Source organism: Sapajus apella, unplaced genomic scaffold (assembly GCF_009761245.1).
Source record: "Sapajus apella isolate SASKATOON/1434 unplaced genomic scaffold, GSC_monkey_1.0 scaffold36, whole genome shotgun sequence".
In the NCBI taxonomy this organism is placed as follows: Eukaryota; Metazoa; Chordata; class Mammalia; order Primates; family Cebidae; genus Sapajus; species Sapajus apella.
The window spans coordinates 944,517-966,948 of record NW_022436976.1 but is presented as its reverse complement, the minus strand read 5'-3'; the positions used below and the strand labels follow the sequence as shown (position 1 = coordinate 966,948).

At 35.0% G+C, this 22,432-nt stretch overlaps 1 protein-coding gene across 5 annotated transcripts in view; it reads right to left on the bottom strand.

The window, feature by feature from the left end:
* COL24A1 (collagen type XXIV alpha 1 chain) overlaps positions 1–22,432 on the bottom strand; it is a 379,894-nt gene that overhangs the window by 25,230 nt on the left and 332,232 nt on the right. For 4 of the 5 annotated variants that reach the window (XR_004274543.1, XM_032296380.1, XM_032296378.1 and 1 more), the window contains 3 exons: positions 17,227–17,262; positions 7,989–8,024; positions 7,859–7,885 (listed from right to left, as the gene is read on the bottom strand). Coding sequence is in view for 4 of the 5 variants with exons in the window: in XM_032296380.1 (XP_032152271.1) it covers positions 7,859–7,885; positions 7,989–8,024; positions 17,227–17,262 (99 nt within the window). In the remaining variant the exon portion in view is untranslated. The remainder of the gene's footprint in view (positions 1–7,858; positions 7,886–7,988; positions 8,025–17,226; positions 17,263–22,432) is intronic. The other variant, XM_032296379.1, reaches the window with a different exon arrangement.

Below are 22,432 nucleotides of genomic sequence, written 5' to 3'. Positions count from 1 at the left end.
AGGGTGACCCAGTTTTACACTTTCATACACTTCTGTAATGTCTGGATTAATATATGATAGCTAAATTCTCTTATTTGTTTTTGTATTCAATTGGTTGTGAAGAAAATTCAGCCTCATAGAGATATGCAGTGGGAAAAAAGAAAAGTACTTAAGTCATCTTTTTCAAATAATTATGGGTTTTCTTCTTTAATATTATACCTTTTCCCAAAAATTGATAAGTGGTAGTTTCTTTTTTTTATTGTACTTTGGATTCTGGGGCACATGTGCAGATCATGCAAGATTGTTGCATAGGTACATTCATGGCAACGTGGTTTGCTGCCTCCATCCCCCATCACCCATACCTGACATTTATTCTGTTAGTTTCTTAAATGTTAGTTTCTATGTGAAAACTGAACCCATCTCAATGAACTTTTTGCACTTCTATGCTAAAATCTATTGGTCTATTTTATACTTTCATAGATCTTTTACCTATACATGATTTTATTAACATCACATATTGATCATTCTGAAAATACTATTTATGGAACTATGCAGGTCTTCCAAACACTGATACAGCTCCTCACTTAATGTCAAAAATTATGTTTGTTAACATCATCAGGAAAACATAATGTTACTTATTAGGAAAACATAAGTACTGGGAATCTGTCAAATTCACAGTGATAGATACATGTATTCCCTAATTCTTATTTTTTGCTTGAGAGCTTGAAATTTATCATTGGCATCAAATTCTGTCAGCTGTTTTCCTTAAAATGACAGACTAACTTTATTCCTTTTCAAGAAAATATCTGTAAACTACTCATGTCTTAATAAAACTTATAGTCTGTCAATAAAAAATGGTATTCTATGATAAAAATGGCTAGTTAGGTTTCAACTCAAATAGCTGCACAGTGCTTTTGAAGCAACCACTGCAGTGTGCAGTATATGTGCTTTATACGTTCTTCCATTTCATCACACAAAATATTAAAACAATGTTTAAAGAAGATAAAGAAATCTAGGAGACAGCAAAAGTGGTGGAATAATGAACTCTCATAGTTCTCTTTTAGGCAAGTTCAAAAAATTAAATAAAACCATGTCTTTAGAACTAAAGGCCAGTATGAGAAAGATGTCTTACTAAGCAGAGAATATAATAAAGGCACATAAATTATAGAAAAAAGAACCAAACAGAAATTCTGAAGTTAAAAAGTACAACAGCTGAAATAAAAATTTACTGGATAGGCTCTACAGTAGATTTCCATAGGCAGAAGTAAGCACCAGTTAACTTGAAGACAGGTTTATTGAGATTATCCTGTCTGAGGTGTGGAAAAAAATAATGAAGAAAAATGAACAGAGACTGAAGAGACCTGTAGGACACTGTAAAGCTTACCAACATATGCATGAGGAGAGTCTCAGAAGGAAAGGAGAGAGAAAGGGGGACACAAATAATATGTAAAGAGATAATGGCTGAAAAAAATAACAAATCTGATGCAAAAATATTAACCTACACATCCAAGAAGTTCCACAAACTTTCCCAGACACATCATAATCAAACTATCAAACGCTATAGACAAAGAAAGAATTCTGAAAGCAGAAAGAGGAGATTCATTATGTCTAAGAGATCCTCAACCAGATTAACAGCTAACTTCCCACAAAAACCCATAAAGGCGAGGAGGCAGTACAATAACATATTCAGAGTGATAAAAGACTGTCAACCAAGAATTCTATTTCCAGTAAAACTCTCCTTTAAAAATGAAGGAAATAATAATATATTCCCAGTTAAATGAAAACTGAGATAATTTATCACCAGCATACCTTTCCTAGAAAAACATCACAGGGAGTCATTCAGTACTAAAGTAAAGGTTACTAGGCAGAAACTTGAATCCACCTGAAGAAATAAAGAGCAGTGGTAAAAGTTACAATATAGTAAATATAAAAGATAGTAAAGACCCCAAGTAGCCAAAGTTATTTTGAAAAAAGAAGAATAAAGTTGTAGTATCACATTTCCTGATTTCAAAACTTACTATAAAGCTGCTGTAATCAAAACAGTTGGTACTGTCTTAAAGACAGACATAAAGACCAGGGAAATAGAAGAGAGAGTCCAGAAATAAACCTTCTCATTTATAATCAAGTTATTTTCAACAAGAGTGCCAAAACCATTCAATGGGGAAAGGACAGTCTTTTCAACAAATAGGGCTGGAAAAATGGAATATCCACATGCAACAGAGTGAAGCTAGACCCTTAACTTACATGAAGCACAAAAAAAACTTACATCATGAGTTATATCCAAAATGAATCAAAGACTTAAACATAAGAGCTAAAACCATAAAATTATTAGAAGCAAATAGGAAAAGCTTGGTAATATTTGATTTTGTAATGATTTCTTGGAATGATAACAAGCGAAGAAAGTAGATAGACTACATCAAAATGAAAAAAATCTTCTGTGCATCAAAGGACACTATAAAGAGAGTGAAAAGGCAACTCAAGGAGTGGGAGAAAATAACTGCAAATTGTCTTTCTGTTAAAGGATTAATATCTAGAATATTTAAAGAGCTCCTACAATTTACTAACAACCAAAAAAAAAAAATGCAACCCAATTAAACAAATGGGCAAAGAACTTGAATAGAAATTTCTCTAAAGAAGAGGCCAGGTATAGTGGCTCACACCTGTAATCCCTAGCACTATCTGCCAAGACAGGCAGATAACTTGAGGTTAGGAGTTCGAGACCAGCCTGGCCAACATGGTGAAAACCCATCTCTAATAAAAATACAAAATTATCCAGGCATTGTGGAGGGCACCTGTAATCCCAGTTACTCAGGAGGGTGAGGTAGGAGAATTGCTTCAACCTGGGAGGCAGAGGTTGCAGTGAGCCAAGATCATGCCACTGCACTCCAGCTTGGGCAACAGAGCAAGACTCTGTCTCAAAAAAAAAAAAAAAAGATATACAAGTAATAAACACATGAAAATGTGTTAAACCTCACAAATCATTAGGAAAATGCATGTGAAAACCACAATGAGATACCACTTCACAACCATCAGGATAGCTGTTATAAAAAAACCAACAGAAAATAACAAGTGTTGGTGAGGACGTGGACAAACTGGAATTTTTTGTGGTGATGTAAAGTGTGCAGCAGCTAGGGAAAACAGTAGAGCAGTTTCTCAAAAATTACAGATGGAATTACTACATGATATAACAGTTTCATTTCTAGGTTTATACCCAAATGAATTAATCAAAGTGAGGACTCCAACAGATATTTGTACACCAATGTTTATAGCAGCATTATTCACAATAGCCATAAGGTAGTAGCAACATAAGTGTCCATTTGGATAAACAAAATCTGGCATATATATTCAATGGACTATTACTCAGGTTTCAAAAGAAATGAAATTCTAATATATGCTTACAACATAGATGAACCCTGAAGATATTATACTAAGTGAAATAAGCCAGTCACAAAAAGACAAATATTGTATGACTTAACTTATATGAGGTACCTAGAGTAGTCAAATTCATAGAGACAGAAAGTAGAATGGTGGTTGCCAGGGTTGGGGAAAGGGAGGAATTGGGAGTTATTACTTAATAGGTATAGAGTTTCAGTTTTGGAAGACAAAATAAGTTCTAGGCATGGATAGTAACGGTTGCACAACAATGTGAATGTACTTAATACCACTGAACTCTACACTTAAAAATAGTTAAAATGGTAAAATTTTGGTTATATATATCTTGCCACCATTAAAAATAACAAGTAAATATGCTCACTACCCCTTAGATCAAACTTCTGGGAATCTGTCCCCTAGATATTCTACAAGATGATATGTATATAGACAGGACATTTGTACTATGTGTACTAACAAAAAATTGAAAAAAAAAAGCTCCTCGATAGAGGGCAAGATGAGTAAATCACAGGATATTCTTAATTGACATCACTATGATTTTCTGTGTGCGGCAGTAAAGAATACAATGACTATTAACAGATTAGTAGTTTAGAGTTTGATGCTTTAATCATGCTAAGGTACCAGTAATTTTAACCACCATCAGTGCAAGCAACAACCCAATAAAAAATGTATTTTTTTTTTCCCAACAGGTATTAGTAAGAAAATAAATTTCATAACATTTGGCCACTCACAAATTTTCTTGACAATATCCATATTCCTAGAATCCCCAAGGCATTCACAAAGCCTAGCTCATGATTGGCACATAGCAGTCATTCAATTTGTTGAATTTATTAATTTTTTACCCACAGGCAGACTTTAAGGAAGGCAGGCTCAGAGAAATTGTATTAAGAGGATTTGCCTGGGAAGTCATTCAGTCACATCTAAGTGCCCACATCTAAATCTCTCATTAGGTGCAGTGAGGGGATCAAAAAAAGAAACATAACTTCTTCCACGCACTCTAGTTAGAGAGAACTTATTCTCACATGGAAATCACTCAATGTTTACAAAAACATGCACGTAAAATAGAAAACAGAGAATAAAGACTGATTATATGTTGTGACTAGTGAGTGTGAAATAATGAGGAAAATTAGAAAGCAGGATGCATTATACATTGGGGGAATGTAATCTTCACAATTCTCTCCAAATAATTCGAATGAAAAGCAGACCTGGTCTAGGCACCTCAGTATTTTGAGAAGTATTATTTTTCATATGTCTGAAGTTTTGAGATCACTGGATGGTGAAAATGTTGACCAAATAGAAACTGATTTCAGGTCACACTCCTCTTCATGATGGAAGTTTTTGCTGATTCTATTCTAGGGAAGCAGGACTATAATAGCAGCTGCCACTTCTTAATTCACCAATCCAGGTTCTGCAGTTGACACATTAATTGGAATAAATCAGTTGGGAATTCTTTCTCTCATTTAATTATTTATTTTTATTTTTTTTTCCACCTGGCAGCTTTCATTTAATCATTTAATGATTTTTAATGATTGTTATTTCCATCCTAGACACCAAACACAGACATACATAGACACCCTGTTCTTCCCTTTACTAATCATTTTTGGTTAACTTTGACGTCATGTTGTACACTTCTGTGTTCACTTCTAAATACCTTACTACATACACTGAGGTCTTGTCATTACCCTATCCTCACATTCCAATTCACCGTCACTATATATTCCTTTCCTTGAAACATTTCCTTTTAGCTATTCAACTTTAGGGAACTGAGGAAGTTACTTTAGTTTCACAGGTCTTTAAAGAGCTGGTTGGACTATATTTGAAGTTTTCAAACTTATCTTGACCCACAGTAAGAAATACACTTTGATATCACGACAAGATTAATATAAACATACATATATTTAACTTTAAAATGTTCTGTAAAACCCTATTTATTCTTACGAATGATGATGTACTGATTTTTTTTTTTTGTTTTTTAGAATTGAGGTAAAATTTATATAACATAAATTCCACCATTTTAGTCATTTAAAAATATCCAATTCAGTTGTCTTTAGTAGATTCACAATGTTGTTCAACCATTAGCATGATCAAATTTCAGAGCATTTTCATCACCCCAAAAAGAAACTTCATACCTATTAAGCAGTCTCTCCCCATATTTTTTTCTATTTTATTTCATTTGCTCTCAAAATAATCCTGAATGAGACTCACTAAATTGGTCTTATGATCCACTGGCCAATGAACCCCAACTCAAAGTCTGAAATAACTGTGAAATAATTGCTGAGAGGACCTCTACGTCTATGAATCTATCCCCTGATAGACACTGTTTCTCTCCAGGTGAAATCTTCTAGTTTAGAAGATTCCCACTGAAATTTCCTGAGATGTCACTTTTTTTTTTTTACTCATGCAGGCATGTATTCAACACTTATTGAGAGCTTAAATGGAAGGGAAATTTAAAAAATAGTCTCTACTTTCAGAGGGTTCACAATGAAATAGAAAAGGCAAACATGAAAGTAAATGAGTATAAATGAAAGAAGGGGAAGTGATCAGTTCAATCTCGCAGAGTGATGAGGGGATGGAATTAAGTTTCATGGAGGTTGACTTTAGAATGTGTAGGTGTCTTCTCATTGTCATTTAGTCTTCTGCTCTAGAAATCTTATTCTCAATGTTATTTTCCTACAATGGACTCTGCAAGTTCTAGAAAGACAGCACTATATATAGAAATCTGTTTTCATATTGGCCAAGAAGGAATACAGAAATGAGGGAAAGGGAGAAAAGAAGGAAACAAATAAACTAGCATTTACTGAGAAATTATTGTGTTCAACACATATCTTTTCTTACTTAATCTTCCTAATTTCTCAAAGTATATACGTGCTTTCATTCACATTTTGCTCAGAGCAAAAACCTCTCATGTCTTACTCTATTTTGGCTGTATAGGAACACAGATATTTACCAAGTGAGACAGGGATATGTGTCCCAAAGTTTGGCACTTAACTGTGAAAATTTTCACTAATCATTTCTTTAATTTGCCAATGATGTATGATCCTTTAGAATTTGAACTTGTTCTTTCTTGGGAAGGGAGCTATGATATATCAAAGTCATTACAATTGGGGAAGGCAATGAATGAGGGTATTTGTAATCCATGCATTGTGAGGATCCAGATGGAAAGGAAGAATAGACAAGGGTAAAGTGATTTGAAGAAAGACATTCTCTTTTTTTTTTTTTTTTGAGATGGAGTCTCACTTTGCCAGGCTGGAGTGTGGTGGCGTGACCTTGGCTCATTGCAACCTCCACCTCCTGGGCTCAGGCGATTCTCCTGCCTCAGCCTCTTGAGTAGCTGAAATTACAGGCATGTGCCACCAGGCCTGGGGTTTTGCTATGTTGGCCACGCTGGTCTCAAACTCCTGACCTCAGGTGATCTGCCCGCTTCAGCCTCCCAAAGTGCTGGATTACAGGTTCGAGTCACCATGCCCGACTGAAAGACATTTTTACTGATATTCACACAGGGAGAGGTTCCCTCCACATTAGTCAGATAGCCAGAAAGGGGAAGTGATTTTTTAAAAGCACAGGTAAATGGGTCTCCTGTTTTCAAGAAGACAGTCTTCCTTGTGGCACTTTGCTTGGAAGTTATTCCTTGCTCCAATGAAAAGCTGAGGTAAATAGAGTTCCTGATCTGCTGAGAGTAGACCACAGGAAATCACCACCTAGAACTATCAGAGATCTAAATGACATCAGAGCAGCATGTGTAATAAGTAGGCTTAAAACGTGCAGGATTGACCATTGTTTGGGATGGTGTAGCCAACAGTAGATCCACTTTAGGCAGAAAATGTGACCAAGGACCACTCTATTTGACCAGGAGGCTGAATGAGTGGAGTGTGGGTGAGCCTGCAGATGGAAAGAGACCTCTCATAGGGAGCAGGAAGACAAAGACTGCCTAATATGAGAATGGATACAAAGAATAGGGAACTAAAGCTTAGAATATCAAAGGCATGAAAATAGCAGAAGCAACATAAACATTGCCTCAGAGACAAGGGGAGCAAGTTTTGGATCATAGTAGTTATGTAATAAATAAACATATGAGAAGTTTGATGGCTTCCAGAGTTACCAGCAACTGAGAAAAATTCAAGTAAATCAAAGAAGTGGATAACTCTGGATGGCAAAAAGAGAACATTTAAAAAAGGAGAGTAAGAATGTAGAATTAAGAAGAAATAGTTTTTCAAGTGCTTATTAGGTATTATACAATGTGCTGAGTGATGTACTTCTTAATGCTCGAAACCACCTAAGAAAGTAGGAGATACCATCTCCTTATAAATAAGAAGTCTGAGGCTTAGATTTCATGTTTGTGTAGTTTGGCCAGGCCTATATCAGGTTAGCAAAAAAGAACAGAGGTATGCAAAAGGGACACCTTTTAATAGGGAGTTAATAGAAGAAGATTTAAAAAGTTAATGTGACATAATAAGATAAAACAAAATAAAATCAAACCAAGCAAACTTACTCTTGGGCCTGGTGCTCCAGGTGGGCCCTAGAACACAGCAAATTAAAAAATATACATATTTATTTAGTAGACATCTCAAGGTAAGCATACAAGCATCATGGTAAACAGACATAAATGAAAATAAACTCACTGGAGGCCCTGGTTGACCTCTCGGTCCTTGAGGACCCTGGAGAAATGGAGACAAACACAAGATAAATATATTATACTTTTGGTTGGGTATAAACAAGAGAACTAATCGTCAACTCTGTCATGCCTTTCGTGTCAGGTAAGTCATACAAATTACAGTTGTTTTAGTATTCTAAAAGTTATATGCTCCTGTACTTACCTATCATCCATATTCATAAACAAGCTGAATATTTTCCTGTTTCATTGATATTATTAGAAACTTAATTTACTCATTTTAATAAGATATTATAAGTGTAACATTTTAAAATATTAGTATTGTCTAAAGATGTTTTTCCTGTTTTTCTAACTACCACCCACTTAATCATTAAATATAGAAACTTCAGTACTCAGTTCAATTTCCTTCATTCACCTATAAACTGGTTACCAGCTCTTGTTGAGTTCACCTGAAAATCTCTCCAAAATAATACTTCTCCATTTTTATAGATAATTAAATGAATGGATGAAACTAAAATTAATTAGTATTTAGAAATTAGAAAAATTAAAAGGTATATAGCGAAATGTCAAAAGTTATATTGACATTTTTTAAAATAAAGCAATAGTAATTACTGTAAAAAATGCTCAAAGGCTCTGTATGTCTATTCAAAAGTAACTTAGATGTTCAGCTAAATGTTAAGAGTATATTGAGTCAAACTCCAATTATGATTAAAAGACAGCAAAGCAACACTTATTTTCAGCTGAGTTTTTGATAATATTGATACCATGCTTGACTTAGTATTAAGTATCTTGTATTGCCAAAGCTGTTAATCCTAAATATATTGTGATAGTCAGAACAAACAATACATAGTAACTTGAAAAGGGTAGAGTACTCCAACACTATGCCTGCTAGGCATGTCTTAGTTTATCTGGCTTATGATTACAATTTTAAGGAGAGAATGTCCAAAACATGTACATAATTAAACAAATGAATGACGTTAAAATTAATATCAGTTAATTTTAATACTAGTTAATACTAGTTAAAATTAATACTAGTTAATACTAGTTAATTTCAACATCATCCATTAATTGAATTATCAACCAATGCATGTACTTCAGATGCTGCATGATAGGTCACAGAAATGTCATGCTGGAGATTGGCTTTTAAATGTACAGAAGTCAAAGTGAAATTGGTTATGTATTCTTCTCCATTTTGAATTAATAATGTAAAAATAATAAACAGCTGTGATAGTCCATTCCACTTAGCAAGCTTCTGACATTTACAAAATATCACTGATGGTTCAGGACAAAATATATCTCTTATTGTTGACTTCAAAATAGGAATTTTTCATAGAAAAATAAGAAACAATTTCTACTGTTGATTTTATAAAGTTCATTTCAGCTTGTTATCCAGAACAAGTCAGATCACCACAAATATGACCAAACAAAGTATTTCAAACCCAGCAAGACAGGGCAGGGTAACCCCAATGTAACCACATAGGTTAGGGAAACTAGCCAAGTTAAAAAAAAAATATGATTTCAACAACATAACATTGTATTAATTCTTTTTTATTACTCTAGCTAATACACCACTAAGATGAAGTGATTCATTTTCTCTTTATTCCAGATAAAGCAGTTTATAGGCCAGGAACGGTGGCTCATTCCTGTAATCCTAGCACTTTGGGAGGTCAAGGTTGGCGGATTGTCTGAGCTCAGGAGTTTGAGACTGGTCTGGGCAACATGGTGAAACCCCCTCTCTACTAAAACACAAAAAAATTAACCAGGTGTGGTGGTGCGTGCCTGTAGTATCAGCTACTTGGGAGGCTGAGGCACAAGAATTGCTTGAACCTGGAAGGCAGAGGTTGCAGTGAACCGAGATCACATCACTACACTCCAGCCTGGGTGACAGTGAGATTCTATCTCCAAAAAATAAAATTAAATAAATAAAGTAGTTTATAACAACACTATGATTGTCTATGTTAATTTTCTTTTTCTTTCTTTCTTTCTTTTTGAGACATAGTCTCGCTCTGTTTCCCAGGCTGGGGTGCAGTGGTGTAATCTCGCCTCACTGCAATCTTGGCCTTCCAGGCTTAAGCGATTCTGCTGCCTCAGCCTTCCAAGTAGCTGAGACTACAGGCACACGCCATCATGCCCAGGTAATTTTTTTTTTGTATTTTTAGTAGATACAGGGTTTCACCATGTTGGCCAGGCTGGTCTCAAGCTCCTGGCCTCAAGTGATCTACGCGCCTTGGCCTCCCAAAGTGCTTGGATTACAGGCATGAGCCACCGTGCCTGGCCGTCTACGTTAATTTTCTGAAGGGGAACCAAATTACTCTGAATGGTTATGGTGGTGATTTGATTACATTTAAAAAACTGCCTATGAAAATAGGTTCTCTTTCCACTTTATCCCAGAATTTACATATGATCCTTCAAAAGTAAAATATTTTATCAGTATACTTTAAAAACACGTGTAGGTGTATAGCCTTAAACTTGAGTATGTTACAATCTTTTCCTTTTTGTAAATTCTTTTATTTCATTTCCTTATGTCATTTCCCTTATGCAAATGCAATCTTAATTTAGCTTCATGATCTTTATTTTAGGCTGGCTCAGTTGCACAGAGCTTCTCTTTTCTCATTTATCAACAGTTGTTTATAAGTGCTGCACATTTGGAGCTCAGAGATTTAAACTGTAATATAATAGGTCTAGTGAAGATAATCTCCAAGGTTCACTTTTTCTTCCTGATGTGTGTATTTTTAAAATTTTTAAACTTTCTTTAGAGGAGCTTCCATTGGAGGATGTTTAGCAGCATCCTTAGCTTCTACCCACTAGACGCCACTAACATCTCATTTTTTTCCCCCCAGTTGTGACAACCGAAAATTTCTCCAGACATTGCCAAATGTCTCCTAGGGGGTTGGGGGACAAATGGCTCCTGCTTGAGATTCATTGGTTTGAAAGGAAATTTTAGTGATATTAAATAAAATTAACTAGATAATAGATTTAACTAGATAGTAATATAATTAGAATGGAATAAGTGAGCATCACAAGTCATAGGGCGTGACTGTGAACAAGAACAGAAACTCTTCAAGCTGTCATGTGGTCTAGGTGAAGGATATATATACACACACACACCGTATTCCTTACCAAGTTGCTCCTAACCCTCATTTTCTGAGAGGCACTATAATTTATAGAAAAATACAATCACATAGAAATTGGGAGACCTGGGCTCTGGTTTTGTCTTTATAACTTAATTTGCTACATGGTCTTAAGTGAACTGCTGCACATTTGGATCTCAGATATCTAAATTGCAATATAATAGGTCTAGTGAAGATAATCTCCAAGGTTAACTTTAGAATTACGATTTTTCAGGCCTCTTATCAATTTTCTTCCTGGTGTGTGTGTGCGTGTGTGTGTGGGGGGGAGTTTAATTTTTTAAATTTTTTTTAGAGACGGGAGTTTTGCTATGTTACCCAAGCTGGCTTTGAACTCCTGGGCTCAGGCAATTCTCCTGCCTTAGCCTCCCTGAGCAGTTGGGACCACAGGCATGTGCTACTGGACCCCATCTATCTCATGTTTTATATCTGGATAAAGAAGGTATACACATGCATACAGTTTGAAAATTTAAAATTTAAAGTCTGTACAAATGTAATGGTAAGTGTTCTTGAATTTAAAAAGTTTGATAATTTTTCAATGAATAATTTATACTATCTATGAATTTTAAAAAGAAATACATACATATATATGCTTTGAATGCTTACTGTGTTAATATTTAGGACCTATTTTCCATATCCTAGTTTTTCCTTCTAATGCAGAAAACATCCTCCTCATTTTCAAATTTGGAGGCAAATAAGACAACTCTGCTAATCAAGAATTGTGAAGACACATTAGCTCAGAGGTAATATTTGAGAAAATGTCAGGATTTTTCAATATTTTGTGATTTCATTAAATAATATACTATAAATATGAAGCAGCTAATCTAAAAATTAATGCTGAGATTTCTCTCCCTCTTTTTTAAATTTCTATAGCTTTAAGTTATATAATTCAAGTTGTGACATTTTATCAAAATTATTTTCAGGCCAGGTACAGTGACTCATGCCTGTAATTCCAGGGCTTTGGGAGGTAGAGGCCAGAAGGATCGCTTGAGGCCAGGGTTTGAAGCCAGCCTGGGCAACATTGGGAGACACTGTCTCTACAAAAACAACAAAATAAATAAGTAAATTAGCCAAGTGCAATGACATGCACCTAGTTATTTGAGAGGCTGACGTGGGAGAATTGCTTGAGCCCAGAAGTTTGAAGCTGCAGTGAGCTATGGTTGCACCACTGCATGTCAGTCTGGGTGACAGAGCAAGATTCTATCAAGAAAGAAAAAAAAAGCATTTGCCAATATTTGACACTAGGATATTATTTCAGCTGTAAGTTAAAATTTTACTTAAGTTAAATTTTTACTAACTGTATCCCATTATTTCCAGCAGTCCTCTTTGCATTACTTACTCTAAAATTTACTCAATTGTACTTCAAATGTTTGAGGTTTCATAGAAAGAAGAAATTTTGTAAACTTTCAGGATTAATTTGCCAGTAACACAACAGTTTTGAAGTAGAGGAAAAGTAGAGAATTGTACTTGCTATCTGCTAAGTTTCCTTAGGATGCCATAAAACTCTGGCTCTGTTTAGAAAATATATATAAATAGGGCTGGGTGCGGTGGCTCATGCTGGTAATCCCAGCACTTTGGGATGCCAAGGCGGGTGGATCACCTGAAGCCAGGAGTTCAAGACCAGCCTGGGCAACATGGTGAAATGGCATTTCTACAAAAAATAGAAAAAAATTTAGCCAAATGTGGTGCTGCACACCTGTAATCTCAGCTACTCAGGGGGCTGAGGAATGGGTATCACTTGAACCAGGAGGTAGAGGTTGCAGTGAGCCCAGATCATGCCACTGCACTCCAGCCTGGGCAACAGAACAAGACTCTGTCTCAAAGGAAAAAAAATTATATGTATATGTACATATATATATATATATATGTATATGTGTGTATATATATATATATATATATATATGAACCTAGGGACTCATTTAAAAAATAGCCCATAGGCAGGCAGACAGGGAGCAAGTACAGAACAGAAAGAAAAATAACTCCTTCATAAATGGCAATACAGAATCAGCTCTCTCAGTGGTGGAAAGGACCTACTTGGGATCAATACTAGAGTTTACAATGTTAAATTACAGAAGACATGAAGCTTTCTAATCAAGAAACCCAAATTATAATAAAGGGGTTAGTTTTCATGTGTTGTATAATGAGCTGCAAACTTCTTTGTATTTTTTTAAAGTCACTGAATCATGCTTTGCTCATTTTTTGGTTATTTTTAGTTATAAAACTTGGTAAGGAGAGCACAGTTTAATAAATTTTCCTCCATGGAAAATTTTAAAATAAGATCGATAAACCAATTTGATAGATTGTGATTCCAATCTCTTTTTTTTTTTTGAGAAAGAGTTTCACTCCTGTTGCCCAGACTGGACTGCAATGGTGCAATCTTGGCTCGCTGCAACCTTCACCTCCTGAGTTCAAGAGATTCTCCTGCCTCAGCCTCCCGAGTTAGCTGGGATTGCAGGCATGCACTGCCACGCTCAGCTAATTTTGTATTTTTAGTAGAGACGAGGTTTCTCCATTTTGGTCAGGCCGTTCTCAAACTCCTGACCTTGGGTGATTCACCCCCCCTCGGCCTCCCAAAGTGCTGGGATTACAGGCACGAACCACCGCACTGTGATTCTGATCTTTGCACAAAGACTTAAGTCTTTTGTCTCAATATATTAGGTCTTAGCTAATAAAATCCATTCCAAAAATGCACCATTTACTAGTATTATCTGAGAATGACTCCTGTGAGTGTATTACCTTCTGAAAGACAGTAACCACTTAGGAGTCTTTAGCCAGTCAATTATTTAAACTGTCTCCTTAAAGAAAACAAACTGGTAGAATGTACCAAAAAATTCCCAATGAGAGTGTAAGAAATGTTACTAAGCTTATCCATAAAACAATGGAGAAAAGGTTTAATGGCACATTTTATGGATTATGATAATTGCAGAATGATCTCCAGGAATTAAAAGATTACCTTTATAAAGCTCCTTAAACTATAATGGAATCAAAGGAAAAGAGGTGATAAAGAAGATATTTAGTATCAGTTACTCAACAATATAACAAAATAAACTCATAATTCTAATGTGCCAGTTAATCCTTTTTTTTTAAGCAGTAAATTTAGTTGCCTATGCAAAACGCCAATGTTCCTATTTCCCATCTCCCTTGGGTACTGGAAGTCTGCACCTTATTTATGAAGAGAATCGTGATAACCTATAGACTAAAAAATCTAATAAGCATGTTAATTTAGGAAATGCTACTTTATCAGACTAGAATTGGAAAGAGCTTTTCACTTTTTAATTTTAGGCCATACTATTCATTCATCAACTATTACCTATTACATGACAAGTTCTGTTCCAGACACTGATAACCAGTGTCCCATACAAAGTTCCCTATTCTCATGAAGTTTACATTCCAGTGGAGGGGCAGGAAACAATTCCAATGAGTGCTTTTATGAAGAAAACAAAACAAGATGCTGGGAAAGACAATGACCAAAAATGATGAGACAGAATGGTCTGGGAAGACTTCTTTAAGATGGTATTTGAGCAAAGACCTGAATATTCAGATAAAATTAGTAATTTGAAGAGTATGGGAAAGAATTTCCTAGGTAAAAGAAAGGTATATTCCTAAGAATAGAAAGGAGATTTGATAACAGGTGCTCACTCTCTTGCCAAATGATCTTGTTGCCTAGTATTTCATTATTATATTAGACAGCTCATTATTACATTGAGCTGATATTAGCCTCAGTGTTTTATTAATTTTGTCACTAAGTATTTATTGTGTTAATTATGTATCAGGCGCTATAACAGGCTGGAGACTAGGTGGTAACAACGATGGTAGGTAGGTACTAGGTGGTATCAAATATATCTCATGCCCTTATGGAGCTCACTGTCTCTCAGGGAGCTGAGTACAAAAACCAAAAATACAATTCAATAAATAAATCATTTAAACTTTATCCTCTAGAGTTACTAATATTATATCTATCCTCTCTTTTATAAGATAACATTTCAAATATTTGAAGACAACTATCATGTACCAACAACTAAATTTTATCTAATTCATTTAAATATTTATTAAATGCCAACTATAAGGGAGGCACTGTCAGGTGTGAGGGACACAACATTAAAACAAACAAACAAAATCAACAGATAAAATGTCTGTGTCTTCAAGGCTACATTCTAGTGAGGGAAAATACAATAAACAAAAAAACAAATAAATATGTACCGTGTCAGGTGGTAGAGACCCACGTGAAAGGAATATAAGATGTCTCAGGAAGGTGGGGGCACTGCTATTCACACAGGCTAGTCAGAAGCCTCGCTGATAAGAGGACATTTAAGTTCAAAACTGAAGAACTCATGCCAGGCATTGTACGAGGTCCTGAGTGCTAGGTATTATGTCCAGGGGTGGAAGTAGGGTAGGGTCAAAACGTTAGCAAGTCTGTTCTGAGGAATGTTCATTAAATCAAAATATCAAGATCAGCAAGAGCTCTCTACCATACATAAAGCGTATGGAAGAGAAATAATAGGTGCAAAAGCCAGAAAGTGAGATGAGAGAAGAAAGAACAGGAGAAGGATGTAATCAGGCTACAGAATCTGGTAGAGGCTAACCTACTCAGATATTTCAACTGGTCTTACCAGGACGTGGGTTCCCCCAGATCCTTCCCCTTCTCTTAATGTGCTTTAATGTTGTCTATGTTTTCTCTGGGGATAGCATGACTGGTACTACTACCTGCTTTATTCTGCATGCCATATTTCCATCACTACAACCTAAGATTGCAGTCCTAATCTACTGAATTTGTAATCCATCAGAGCCATTCAAATTTTTTTTTCATATGAAATGCTTGTGACATTGCCATAGGTACTTCAGGCTTCCTAATCCTGATGGAAATTTATGTCCTAGTCACAGTACTTGGGGATACTGGGGAGGCATGCAGAGCCACGCTCGTGTGGAACATGGGCTAATTCCAAGTCTCTGTGCTTTTCCTTTCCCCATTTCATGCCTCCTTGGAAATATAGCTTCACTGTGTGCATATGTTCTTGCTTTCTGTTACAATAAGTCTGCTGAAAAAAGGTGAGGATCATACTTCTACAAATTGAACACATCAATTTAAATGTCCTTTTGGGATTCTTAGGCTATCTGAAATTACATAATTTCTCTTTTTTAGCTAATTAATGTAACTGCAACTTACTTATTGTGAGCCTCAAGCATACCCTATGATGAGAAACAAAAATCTCAGCTGTCACTATGCAATCTCATTACCTTTTAATCACGACTTTACGTCTATATTTACATTTATTCTTATCAGCCTTATGTACTTAGTTTCAATCTCCCTCATTTCATTCCATGTCTGTTATGGTTGCTGCCTTAATAAGTTAAGCATGGATCACATGCTAAATGAGTAGATTTTAGCTTTTCTTGCAACAAAAACGAAAAAAAAATGGGTATGTGAGATGAATATGTTAATTTGCTTCAGAAATTATTTATAAGCAAATTACTTGCTTATAAGTAACCTTTTTGCTATCTAAATATATCCTATAATATCATGTTAAATCTATACAATAAATAACTTATTAAAAAATAAGCTCAGTATGATCTCTGTTGGAGAAGTGGCCCGTTTACAACATATCTTCTTCAGCTTGGAAAAACTGGCATCCTAGAAATGAGGGAAGTAGTGTCAGTAGAAGCTATTTAGGTCACAAAAGTGCTGTGTACCTTTTGGCCATCCTCTCATCATTGTCTCTAATTGGCTGATATGCAACTAATGATTTGCCTCTGTGTTGCAGATCTCTTTGGTGCTGACTGGATTTATTGAGTATGTACCTAAATATACTTGGCAGTCCCTTTGTTCTGCCACTACTGAAGAAGACCCATACCCCATCTCTTGACTCCTGACAAGGCAGATAGTCCATTTCACATAGCGGCCTGGGAAGAAGTGATTGGCAGGTTCTTAAACATGTTTACGGTTTATCAGATTTCACTGCAATCTACCAATAGGTTAATTCTACTTCCTGAAAACTGCAATTTTATTTTTATTCTACAAATATCAGAGACATAATAATGAATAACTCTAACAGGGTCCTTGCTTTCATGGAGCTTATAGCTTAGTGTCAGGGTTACTGTAATCATAAATTTAGTTAAACTTACAGTTTCACCTCTAAAGCCCTTTTCACCTCTGGGTCCCTAAAAGAAAAAAAATAAAAGATGTTAGTTCAGTGTTATCGATAGTTACGTATCAAATGAAGCTGATGTCATGATATGTAGAAACATGACAACTTATGTTTTTGCTTTTTCTATCTAGTAAGACTTGTTTTGTTAATTTTTATAAGTTATAGTTTTCTTTTCCTAAATAAGCAAAGGAAACAAAAGACCCTTAGTGATTCATCATGTTTTCTTCTTTGTTGTTCCTAGTTCTGACCTTAAGGTGAGATAACTACTTATTCATTCAATTAAGTCAGAACAGCTTATCTGACAATCATATACAAAACAATTTAAAAAGGAAATTCTAAATTCAGATTAAATTATTCTAATATTTGTTTTTCTCAACTCTTGAAAACTGTTTCTGGGATGGTTTCCCTTCTCTTTCTTGCAAATTTTGATATGTTGCATACATTTCCGTGCAGTTCAAAATATTTTCTAATTTTCGTGGAGACTTCCTCTTAGATCCACGGATATTTAGAAGTCTGTAATTTAATTTTCAAGTGCTTGAAGATTTTCCTATTATCTTTCTGTTATTGATTTCTAGTTTAATTCCATTGGCAAGAGCATAATCCTTCTATGACCTCAGTTCTTTTATGTTTAGTAATATTTGTTTTATGGCCCATAACATCTATTTTGGTGAATGTTCCATATGCACTTGAAATGAATGTAGTTTGCTATTGCTGGGTGAACCTACTGCTTTTAAAGCATGTTAATATTTTCCTATTCATCTTTGTGAAAATTGTACATATATAATATATAAAAATATATATGCTATATTTATATATATTATAGATTATAAATATATATGCTATATTTATATATAATATGTAATATATATATTTTAGTAAAAAAAGATAATACTATTCATCTTTTCTGTAATCTGAATTTATATATATATAATATGAATTCTCTTCCATGTCAATCCACCTTCTTTTAGATAATTAAAATACTTACCTAGTATTTAATAAACTATGATATTTTAAATTTGCTATTATTAGACTTTTTTCTAATTTTTGTTATCATTAGCAGTGTCATCGGAAATACCCTTGCAGCCTAAAATTTTTGTTAAAGACTGTCCTCCAGAAAGTTAGTTTCAAATCATATACACACCTGCAAAAATGGAAGTGTATATTTCTTCTGATCTATGTCGTGTTCTTTGTTAATTTGCAAGCTAGGAATACTATTTATTATTTATTTATCATTTATGTTACTTATGTATTTCTGATCTTGTCTCAATTCATTTTAACTAGGATATTAACTTCAAAAAACTGATTTTTTTTTTTTTTTAAGACAGAGTCTTGCCCTGTCTCCAGGCTGGAGTGCAGTGGCACGATTTCAGCTCACTGCAACCTCCGCCTCCTGGGTTCAAGTGATTCTCCTGCCTCAGCCTTCTGAGTAGCTGGGACTACAGGTGCACGCCACTATGCCCAGATAAGTTTTGTATTTTTAGTAGAGATGGGGTTTCACCATGTTGGCCAGCATAATCTCGATATCCTGACTTCGTGATGCGCCTGCCTCAGCCTCCCAAAGTCCTGGGATTACAGATGTGAGCTGCACCCGGTCCCTGATTTTTAAGATATCTACACAGCACTTTAAAAATACATATACACCCTTTTCCACTCCCTACCCAGTATTAACAACCTGGTATGTATCTTTTCATACCTTTTTCTAATCAAATATTGACAAGTACATGTATATATTTATGAGGAACATTGCTCATGTCTTATAATATTGGGATAATATTATATACTCGTCTATGCATCTCACTTAACATCATGAAATAACTGAGTTGGCCAAACTAGATACAATAAATTCTTTTAAATAATTGCATAATAGTCCATGAAATGGCTAATGTATAGCTTACCTAATCATTCCTTTAGAGATGAGTATTCATGTAATTTCAAGTTTTTTCCCCAATAAAAGCAGTATTATAAAAAAAAAATCTTTGCAAAATTTCATTAGTGTATTGGGTACTTCTATACTTATGGGGTAAATTCCTCAAAATGGAACTGGTTAGAGGACATGCACCTATATTTAACAAATCTTTCCATAAAGGCTGTAATTTACATTTTTACCAGTGATCAATGAGAGCACTGTTTTCCCTATATTCCTTTCTGAGAAGTTAAATGTAATATCTTATTTTACTTTAATGTGCATTTCTCTGACTTAAAGTTAGGTGAATGTCTTTTTATTATAAAACAATAGTTGAACTTTGGATTTGTTCTTTTTTTCTCCACTGGCTACTTTTTTGATGGAATGTTTTTCATTTTTCTACTGAACTTTCTTTTTCGAATTATAAGAGTTCTTGGTATATGTTTGTGTGTATGTCTGTCTAGACAGATAGATATATACATATCCCTATCTCTTTCTCTCTATCTGGATACACACAAATATCCATATCAATAGATAGGTAGATAATACTTTTTCCCCCAGACTGGAGTGCAGTGGCACAATCATGGCTCCCTGTAGTCTCAGCTTTCTGGGATCAAGTGATCTTCCCACCTCAACCTCCCAAGTAGCTGGGATTATAGGCATCTGCCACTATGCCAGGCTCATTTTTAATTTTTTAATAGAGATTGGATCTTACTATATTGCCAAGGCTGGTCTAAACTCCTGTGTTCAAGCAATCTTCCAGCTTCAGCCTCCCAAAGTGCTGGTATTACAGGTGTGAACTATTGCGCCCAGCTGAGCTCTTTGTATATTAACCTGTTATATGTTGTATGCTTTGTAAATATTTTTTCCCAATCGATATTACTTTTAAACTTTATTCATGGAATCTTTTTTCCATGCAAAATTAAACAATTTTCAAGTATTCAAATATACTTTCAGTTCTTTTATAAGTCTCCCCAATCCTTAAGCTATACATTAGTTTTCTAGATTATTCTTCAAAAAAATTTTTCTTTTTTGAGATGGAGTTTTGCTCTTGTTGCCCAGGCTGGAGTGCAATGGCACAATCTCGGCTCACTGCAACCTCCGCCTCCCAGGTTCAAGAGATTCTCCTGCTTCAGTCTCCCCAATAGCTGGGATTACAGGCATGTGCCACCATGCCCGGTTAATTTTGTATTTTTAGTAGAGATGGGTGTTCACGATGTTGGCCAGGCTGGTCTCAAACTCCTGACCTCGGGTGATGTGCCCACCTCGGCCTCCCAAAGTGCTGGGATTACAGGCGTGAGTTGCGGCGCATGGCCTCTTCTAATATTTTTATTGTTTTATTTTTTACATTAAAGTCTTTAAAAGTTCACCTAGGATTAAAATAATTTTGGTAAAATAGATTTCCAATTTTTTTCTTCTTTTTTTCGTTTTTAAAGAGATGGGGTCTCACTCTGCTTGCCCAGGCTGGAGTGCAATGGGTGCAATCAGCTCACCGTAGCCTGGAAAACTCCTGGGCTCAAGCAATCTTCCTGTCTTAGCCTCCCAAGAAGCTAGGCCTATAGGCATGTACCACCATGCACAGCTAATTTATTTTTAAATGATGGGGTCTCACTGAGTTGCCCAGGCTGAGTTCCAATTTCTTACAGCAGTAAGATACTCAAAGTAAATCCATCTCTCTTCCCTGTCACTGATGTAGGAGTGAGCATCTCGCTGAATGCTAGCCAATTAGATATGAAAAAAATGTAATAGAAGACTTCTAAAAAGTTCTTATTTTGGCCATGATAGGATTATATGTCACTTTTCTCCTTTGGATAATTATATCTGGATGTGTTTCTTGAGAAATTGTAGTCATCTTGCTACAAGCTTAATTATGAAGCCAACATTCAAGATAGCAGGGTAGAGACATAGAGATATATGAGAGATACAAGAACCTGGTCTTGGATAAGATAATTGAGTCACCAAATTAACCAAATCTGAAGCCCTTCATATAATGTGATACAAATTTCCTTATTGCTAAATTAGTTGGGTTCAGGGTTCCTATTATTTGCAGCCCAATCTTCCTCAATGATATGCCATTTTGTTATAAGGAAATTCCTATATATTCTTGGATCTAATTCTGGGCTATAGTCTGTTATACTGATCTATTTATTTCTTTGTACTCTCCCCTTCCTGACTCAGTTCTACTTCTTTTCTCAACTCCAGTTATAAGCGCCTACCTACACATTACACCATCTTGATTGCACATACGCTCCGTAACTTCTCATTGTAAATGAAACCACATAGTTTATTTACAATGACTTTGTAGTATTGTTTTCTTATCAGAAAAGCAAACCCATTACCCCCTCACCAGTATTTTTTTCACAATGTTTTCTCCAATCTTAAATTCTTATTCTTTCATAATGAACTTCTCTTCTTAGAATGGAAAACATTGAATATGGAAAAAATTGACATATATACTGAATATTATAAAGGTCTTTAAGAACTATTTATAAACAAAACACAGTAAGATATTTTAATTGAGTCATTTTAAAATTACATTTTCCTTAACCCATTAATACATCTCATTTTTGACAGAGGAGAACAATTATTCTTTTATCAGAACAGTATGTGTCCCTTAGCTTGCTGAAAAACCACTCACTGAAATATGAGAATTCCCCCACTTATAATCTTATACAGCTCTGAGTGGTAAATGTTGAAAGTCTAGAAAATAATGAATTATACATTTTACTTCTTTTGTTGAAATATCCAGTAACTTTGGTGGTTTTTTTCTCTAAATTTATCAAAGAGAACAGTGGTACTAAACACTGGAAGCATTCTATTTTTATATTTTTAAATTCTCTGTGTCTATATATAAATTTCAAATAACTCAAAATATTAATTCCCTAGAGGAAATGAATCTTTCTTCTCTAAATCTCAATTTGACCCCTTCTACTGTGCTCCTTGTTTGTTTATATTATTATCAGTATTGCAAAACTTTTCCAACACCACTTTACCAATCATGTCTCATTTCTCTGTTTTATTTCATAGCCAAATATCTTAAAGCACTGGCATTCAGTATCTAAGTTTCCTCTCCAGACACAGCTTGAGTGGAATGGAAAGAGCACTGCTCTTGAAGAAAGAAACACCAGCTATGTAATTCACCAGCTCTATCACTTTGAATGACTAGATGAACCTCCATAAACCTCATCTGTTTCTTCATCTGTTAAGTGAAAATAATACCTACTGTAAAAGTTTGTTGTAAGAATTTAAGGAATGTTACTATTAAATATTGTCTGCTATT